General features: G+C 38.3%; 1 protein-coding gene across 3 annotated transcripts; it reads right to left on the reverse strand.

The window, feature by feature from the left end:
- Positions 1 to 64: 64 nt before the first annotated feature.
- Positions 65 to 8,166, reverse strand: csnk1e (casein kinase 1, epsilon). 3 transcript variants are annotated; one of them, XM_082152516.1, is made up of 11 exons: positions 8,074 to 8,164; positions 7,889 to 7,950; positions 7,220 to 7,316; positions 7,024 to 7,134; positions 6,789 to 6,937; positions 4,313 to 4,805; positions 4,078 to 4,226; positions 3,793 to 3,991; positions 3,483 to 3,619; positions 3,333 to 3,402; positions 65 to 830 (listed from the first exon to the last, which is right to left on the reverse strand). In XM_082152516.1, the coding sequence occupies exons 3-10, from the start codon at positions 7,293 to 7,295 to the stop codon at positions 3,370 to 3,372; spliced, it is 1,347 nt and encodes a 448-aa protein (XP_082008642.1). In that variant the 5' UTR covers positions 7,296 to 7,316; positions 7,889 to 7,950; positions 8,074 to 8,164; the 3' UTR covers positions 65 to 830; positions 3,333 to 3,369. The 3 variants fall into 3 exon arrangements, with proteins under 3 accessions (XP_082008642.1, XP_082008643.1, XP_082008641.1); XM_082152517.1 differs by having other exon boundaries at positions 4,313 to 4,483; positions 4,577 to 4,805; positions 7,889 to 8,163; XM_082152515.1 differs by having other exon boundaries at positions 7,889 to 8,166.
- Positions 8,167 to 8,592: the final 426 nt, after the last annotated feature.

The following is an 8,592-nucleotide window of genomic DNA, read 5'->3' on the forward strand; positions in this document are numbered from 1 at the left end:
GCCATGCAAACACGTTCAGTAAGTTCACTATATAAGTTCCACAATGTTAAACAAGCTGAAACACTTGTACTTTGATATGTGTGTTTATTTATAAATGAGGTTGTCATAATGTCAATGCAGGAGTCTTCATATCAAATTTTCAGTACACCATATAGTTCAGCTCTGTAATTTTAAGAGAGGAGTTCAGGCCTTTATTAATGCTCAAATTGATCTTAAGGTTAGTTCACTACAGCAGATATTGATATCAATACCTCCAATAATTTACATGTTCAATGCACAATCATGACGTCTACAGACCAAACAGCAGTTTGACTGGAAACAACATTCTTGGAAATTCTTAACTTTTGCATATTTAAAATTTAACATGGAAAAGATGGTTCCACAAAACCTCATACGTCAGTGAGGTGTCAACATACATCACTTTTTGTGTGTTAAAGTAACAGTGCGAGGGATACATTTGTTACACTCTATCAATATTCAGTTTTAACTTTACAGTCCAACAAGCAAGTCCTTCTTTTTCCCGGCATTTCAGACAAAACAGAGAACAACCAGAATAACCTTCATTAGGTCGCAGGTAAAAATTCTCTTTTCCACTTCCACCGTTTGAGTCTTGTGATCCTCGATAAACCTGCCAGTCCACTGTCAACATGCGTCTGTATCTTCGATGTCTCATCCCAACAGCAACAACCTGCAGTGCGTGAGGACGGGGGAGCACTTTGTCCATTACAAAAATGTGGTTCCTTTCTTTCAGCTTCTTGCTTCTGTTTCGCACTCCCGTTTTACATAGAAAGATGAATATAAATGCTTTAGGGGAGTTGTCTGTTGTAATCCTGCAAAATAAAGAAAACGAAAACACACTTTAGCAAAAGAAGTTACATTAGAATAAGAGAAAAAGTGAATGTGAGATTTTTTCTCCCATGAGCACCCAAGGCTGCATTTATTTAATCTTAAAAACAGTAATATTGTGAAATATCACAATTTAAAATAACTGTTTTCTCTTTTAAGATATTTTAAATTCATTCATTACTTTAGTAAATTCATTACTCCAATCTTCAGTGTCACATGATCTTTCAAAAATCCTTGTAATATGCTGATTTGTTCCTCAAGAAACATTTCTTATTATTATCAATGTTGAAAACAGTTGTGCTGCTTAATATTTTTGTAGAAATCATGATACATTATTCTTAAGTTCAAAAAAGTTCAAAAGAACAGCATTTATTTGAAATAGAAATCTTCACTGTCACTTAATGCATCCTTGCGGAATTTTTAATAATAAATTATTATTAATTATTAATAAATTAATTCATAAATACCATTACATTTCTTGGGGGTTATACCATATCACATTATACAACCTGAACTAGTCGTGCCTTGTCATAAAATGTCACACTGATATTAGACATATATTATACTGTGCCGATATCGATAACCGATAATTCTTTATATTTGATCAATCTAAATCCAAGTTTTTATATAATTTTTGGGAGTCTGATTACAAAAACAAAAGTCTCACCATTAAAAGACATGTCCCAAGCAAACAAACAATAGCAAACAAAAAAAGTACAGTAGCCTAGTTTGAACCAGTGCAAGTTTTAAAATGAATTCAAACAATTCAAAACCATCATGACGAACAGTGCGCATCTGAAGCGTCTAAGCTGAAGCCAAAAAATATTGGCCAAATATTCTTATTTGACCGATGACAATAATTACAAAAATGTACATATACTGTATCGGCCAATACCGATATGGTGGCCGATATATCGTGTATCTCTAATTTAAACTGCCTTGTCAATCATTTTGTCACAGTTAAAATACTCTGCGTTAAATTTAATTTAGTTCCCTACTGTATCGGAGAGAAATATAGGAACACATTGATCTTCCAGTCGTGGTTCTTTCATGCAGAGACTCTCCTCAAGTAAACGCATGATGATGCATTTAAAAGTTAATGACCAAACGCATCTTTATAAAAGTTCACAATGCTGTTGCAGATGAAATATAATGTTGATAACATTGAATAAATATCTTTTTATCAAGTGAGATACTGATTATTAATCACTCAAACCCAATCTTCGGTCTTGCACATCCGCCATATTTGTGTGTAGTTGTAGTCGAGTCCTCATTCAACATGCAATGGGTTGTGGGCAATGTTAGCCATTATGCAGTGTGCATTGTATAGTATCTTCAGAATACTCATTTCAACATACTTCGATTTGGAATACACTAATGCTAATTTCAAATAATATTTAGGACGTATAGTATGCGAATTGGGTACAGCAACTGACACAGTTATGTGAGTCTGCAGGGGTCCTCTCTATGATATCATTTCCTGTTTTTTTCTTTCCACATCACTTTGATCTGGTGGAGAAACATATTTATAATATAAATACATCAAGTCATTGGGCTTCATTCATGAAACTTTCGTAAATATTCAAGCAAATTCAGAGTAATTTGCGCGTAAAATTGACCTTTATGAAAACTCTCCTCCGGATTCACAAACGATTCGTATACCACTGCTTCGGTAGATAAACATGTGTACATTACTGAATTCCAAACATTAATAATTAGCATAATTCCTGCCATTGAGTTACAACTACGCAAATTACATGTCCAGGAACGCTGTGGAATCTTCTGGACTTCCTTCTCAGGTTTGGCTCCAGTATATTGCATAAATGCTAAAGAGACTAATTGGCCATATGCCTAGCAATATATATTCAATTATCGTGTGTCCACCAAAGCATTTTAGCCAGCTAAAAATGTCTGATGCAGTTTTGAAAACGGCTAGCTGAGATGCTTTGGTTGCTATGATACAGAATATCCATGGCAGTAATGTCTAATAATGTCTAATAAAGTAAGTATCTCATTTCTCCATTGTTGTTCAGTGGTTGTACAAATAGGATGATTGGTCGATGTAGTATTTGTCCCGCCCCCTCCTCCACTATGATTGGACGGCTGGGTAAAAAGTGACAGTGACGAGTGCTACCTAATACTCAAAGTTGAACAGTTAAAAAAAGAAAACACACAAAAAACAGGGCAAATCAACTCGTGAAATATTATTATGGTGCATAGTGCATCAAAATGCAATGTCATCGGTTTGCCTAAATGAGAACACAGAATGTTCAAATGTTTTACACATGGTATAGCAGGGGTGTATTCGAGGGGTGTATAGCAGGGAGCAGGTGTACATTTCTGTCGTACCAATTAACATTTTGAAAATACAAAACATTTTGTGAGTCAGAACAGAACAGAACATCAAAAATAACTCTGCTCGTGTTTCACAAATGAGGCCCAATGTGTGTATGAACAGCGGGGATCCAGACAAAAAACCCACTAACCTCCTAAAAACAGTAAATGAGAGTGAACTTGCAGAGCTCATTTCCCCATGTGTTCGAATGGAACGCTGACCTGTGCGAGAGAGACAGAGAGGTCAGAGCAAAATTAAATATCAAGGGAATTAAGCAAAGAACTAGTCCGTGAGCGGAAACCTGTGGGGGAGTGATGCGGATCTGATCGTGACGGAGAGGGAGGTCAGGGGAGGCATTGGCAGGAGCACCGCGGTGCAGCCGTAAACACACTCTCCGTTCCCGCTCAGCTCCTCGGCCTGCTCTTGGAGATGCATTCCCTGAGAGACAAAACAACAGGTAAGAAGAGTTTTAAGTGCTGATTTCGAATACCAACAACACAGAAGGTCATAAGAATACAGTTTCATAAGGAAAAGAAACCATATCCTTCAAAAATAACCAGCTCTTAAATAGAACAGACATCAATAACACCTCCGCTCGTTCTCAAACTCACCAGACTGTGGCACACGGGAGGCAGGTGTTGAGCTGGCCGGGTCTGGGCCATTGCGGACCCTGTTAGGGGCCGGGAGGTTGGGGCCAGTTGGCAAAGCACGAGCCGCAGAACCCGGAGCTCCACCGCCGGTCCTCTCATCCCTCTCTTCTCCCTCTCCTCTCTGCTCCTTGTCTTTATCCTCTGCTGTCCTGCTGGCGCCCTGACACAGTCAGAGAAACCCACAAGGTGAGCAATATAATGCACACTTGAACTGCATTAGATAATGCAAAATGTTTAAAAACCTACAAATTTCAGCATGTTCCAGTCAAACACATAGTCGTATGAAAATCCCTGTCTGTGGAAAAGGTTCCTGAACAGCTGTCTCAGGTAGGAGTAGTCAGGCTTGTCATCAAATCGGAGAGAGCGGCAGAAGTTCATGTAGGTTGAAAATTCAGCTAGAGACATGAGGAAAAAAAGAAGAGTTAAATGAGAGAAATGAAATTTCTATGATTTTCTAGCTGATTAAATCGCATCTACTCACATGGATAGCCCTTACAAAGAACCTCAATAGGGGTTGACATCTTTTTCTCACTGATTCGCTCATACTTCTGCCTTTTAGTGGCTGCTTTGAGGCCTTGCCAGGGAAGAGAACCCAAGTTAAAGTACATGAGAACATAGCCAAGGGACTCGAGATCATCCCGCCGAGATTGCTCTGTGGAAACAGAAAGTACATTTAGAATAACCCAAAATATAGAGTCCATTTTTATCAGCAGAATGCATTTTAGTGGCCCTCTGCTGCCCTTACCAATGCCCAAATGAGTGTTAATGGAGGCATAGCGGGCAGTGCCAGTCAGGTTCTTATTCTCACGATACGGGATGTGCTGATGTGTGCGGGCGTCACGATACTTCTTAGCCAAGCCAAAGTCTATGATGTAGACCAGGTTTCCCTTCTTGCCAAGCCCCATCAGGAAATTATCAGGTTTAATGTCTCTGTGAATGAAGTTCTTGGAGTGGATGTACTCGATTCGGCTAATCTGGAAAGAATAAACATGAAACAAATCAGAAAAAAATCTAATCAGAAAAAAATCTAATCAAAAATCGACTTCTATTTTAATTTATAATAACTTTCTTTTTTTCTAGGTTAAAATTATGTTTAACAACAACATAATTACAATTTGATTTAATGAGGTTTCATAGTTCTTCTGAATATTCATTACATGTGCGAAAACTAAAGCCGGGGACACGCTTAACGACTAGCTGAAACATTCTTAGACTGAACTGAACACACTTTCAGACTGTTTCCAACGACTGCAGCAGATTTTAAACACCAACTGTGAACACCGACTGAACGCAACTGTCTCCGACTCAGCGCATTTGGGCATGATCAGTCGTAAGTTTCAAATTACATTCATAACCCGCCTTACAGTCGTTAAGTTTGTCCCCGGCTTAATCTGCAGCCAGATTATTCAAATGATAAACTAGATTTTTAGACCAACATTTTGTGTAGTATTTTATAAATTATATACATTTTATAATCTATTTTTACATGCATTTATGATCATGTTCACAATCCTGGTCCTGGAGTACCCTCAACACTTCACGTTTGATGTCTCTCTTATCAAACACACATATTTAACTTGGAGCAGAGGTTCTCCAACTCTTATGTCCTGCAGAGTTTAGCTCAAACCCCAATTAAACACACCTGAACCAGCTAATCAAAGTCTTACTTGGCATACTAGAAACTTACTAGTGTTGAGCTAAACTCTGCAGGACAGTGGCCCTCCAGAAGCAGGACTGGACACCCCTTGCTGCGTCCCAATTCATATACTTATACTATGCCCTGAAAGTATGAGCTGTTTTTGTGAAGAAAAAATATGCTTTTGAGTGTGTAGCAGAAGAGAAGGCAAGCTCGTCACAATTGCGTCTTTAACGGACCGCTCTGTCACTTAGTTACGTGAATCCTGTCAAAGTTTAAACTGTCCTTGTCAATCATTTTTTCACAGGCAAAATCCTCCACATTCAATTTCATTTAATTTCCTGCTGTATCGAAGAGAAATATAGTAACACATTGATCTGCCAGTCGTGGTTCTTTCATGCGGAGACTCTCCTCATGTGTTTGCATTATGATGCATTTAAAAGTCAGTGACCAAACGTATCTTTATTTGAATCTATATTAAAATTTTATCTATATAAAAGTTCACACTGCTGTTACAGATTAAATATAATTTGGACAACATTCAATAAATATATTTTTATCAGGTAAGATACTGATTATTGATCACTCAAACCTAATTGTCGCACATCCGCCATCTTTGTAGTTTTTTTTACTTTTTTATTCGCGTTTGCAGTTCTAATCGAATCCTCGTCCAACGTGCAATGAGTCTTGGGCAGTATTAGCCATTATGCAGTGTGCATGGATCTGCACTTCGGATTCTAACCGGAAACAGTATCTTTGGAATAGTCATTTCAAAATACTACGATTTGGGACACTAATTCTGATTTTGAATACCATTTAGGACGGATAGTATGCGAACTGCGACGCAGCACCCTGTGCTGTAGTTTTTCCTAAACAGCTGATGAGTTGAATCAGGTGTTTGATAAGTGAGACTTGTAAACTACCGGTATGTAGTTTTGGATATACTCAAGGACCAGGATTGGGAACCACTGTCCTAGAGCATTGAAGGTGGTTACCAAGGCATTGCTATACAATTGCTATGGTATTCTAAGTGGTTTTAACAATGTTCTGGGTGGTTGTTTTGTGGCCCACCTGCGAGCTTCTATGATTTTACGATACTTATATATGGCTCAGGTCCCCCCTTCAATGTAAATCTATAGGATTTTTGCCCTATTTTCTCCTCCAAGTCTCATTACTTACAAAAGTACCCCCCCTCAATAAGACACAAGGTATCATGTCGCAACAAATAGTGCAGGATAAGGGGTCCGTTCAAATAACTAACCCTAAGTATGAGCAATAATATGGATTTGTTCTTCTAGATTTTGTTTATACATGCGATTACCATCTGGTCTGCCAGCAGCAGGACAGTTTTAAGAGTGAATTTCCTTGAGCAGAAGTTGAACAGGTCCTCCAAGCTCGGACCCAGGAGCTCCATCACCATGACATTGTAGTCCCCTTCAGCACCACACCATTTGATCGAGGGAATACCCACTAAGGTTGAAAGGAGATTGAAGAGATATTTCTATAAATCCATATACGCAGCATCAGGAAGAAAACTGACGGAGATCATTTCTCACCTCCACCTTGCATCATCTTATAGAACTTGCTCTCAATATGTAATTGTGGATGTTTAGTCTTCACACTCTCCAGTTTAATGGCTACCTCCTCTCCTGATGTGATATTTGCTCCTGGAAGATTTTATTTTTTACAACATCAGGGAACAACACTTTTATGAAATCTAGATCAGTATGCAATTGTCAATAATATTTTTACCCAAGTAAATATCACCAAAGGAGCCACTTCCGATCTTTCGCCCAAGACGGTATTTACTCCCAACACGCAACTCCATGATTCCTTCTCTAAAAACAGCCTTAGAATCATAAAAACAGGTATTAGAATGATGTAGATGTCTCCTTAAACAATAACATTTCAGCATTTTAGCACACAGCTGATGTAAACAGGAATGCTAACTTCAGCATTTAACATCATGATCTTCACTAGCTCAGATTTAATTCACATTTTCAGACAGAAAAGCACTGGCAGTCATGCATCTGACATCTGACATCTGAGTCATGTGATGTGTGATCCGAACACAGATGCTGTTCAATTCCCACGAACTTGCAATGAAGAGGTTAATTTTTTATCTTAGCATCATCGCAGATCATCAATGTGCAAACTATGAACGTTCCAATAAGGAATCTATTGAAAACGACCCATTTTAATGAGTGTTTTACGGCGTTTGCATAATTGAACGCACAAGACGAATCTGTCTTCAATGGTTTTCAGCCAATTTTGTAGCAGCCGCACCCAAGACCATGTTGATCCCGAGGTTTCACAAACAAACTGTTAATAGTGGAGGCATTTACATGTATTCAGGGCCGCTAAATGAATCTTAAACACTCATGTCCTGATATGACCTTAAAGCAGGAACATATTTCTTACCTAACGTGAGGGTGGTGGAAAAGTGAGTCTGGTCGACAGGCTTGCGCTCGTAAGACAGGACCCTGGACAGCGAAGAGTGCAAGCGTAATTTTAAACGTCGCATCACAAACGTAATTCCAACCACTGTTTTCCTCCTCAGATTTCTAAATCCTTGCGTTCATATCTCTGCACATGGATTGACCTACTTGCATTAGCGGGCTAGCGAGTAGCAGCCTCCCTTGTTTTGTATCCCAGCGTACTTCTCACAGAAATGATGTCATTCACAAACTAGCGGAAGGACCCGGATCACTTCAAGGGGCCGCGCGCTTGACGTGCGTACGCAGCCTCATTCTCATCCACACTGCTGATACACACGACACGAACTAACAGCTCTCCGTCTTTTCGATATTATTCTCTTAAAAAATATTAGAAATATATTTTTTTACTTATGGTAATGAAAAGACGTTTTAAGCATTTAAAATACACAAAAATAGACTATTTTATAGCTTTGGTAGCCTACTCTGGTACCTTTATTTTTTAAATGTATATGTACATAAAAAGATACACTTATTTTAAAAAGTAATATTTTATGAATTTACTCGTTTGGTAGGTAACTGTGTAATAATTGGGATAATGTCAAATCAGTCAGTAATGCAAAAAAATAAAAAAATAATATAAAAAACACGTAAGCATTAATACGAGTCTTAACCAATGGTTCTCAACCA

This window comes from Leuciscus leuciscus (assembly GCF_965113295.1).
Source record: "Leuciscus leuciscus genome assembly, chromosome: 21".
Classification (NCBI taxonomy): domain Eukaryota; kingdom Metazoa; phylum Chordata; class Actinopteri; order Cypriniformes; family Leuciscidae; genus Leuciscus; species Leuciscus leuciscus.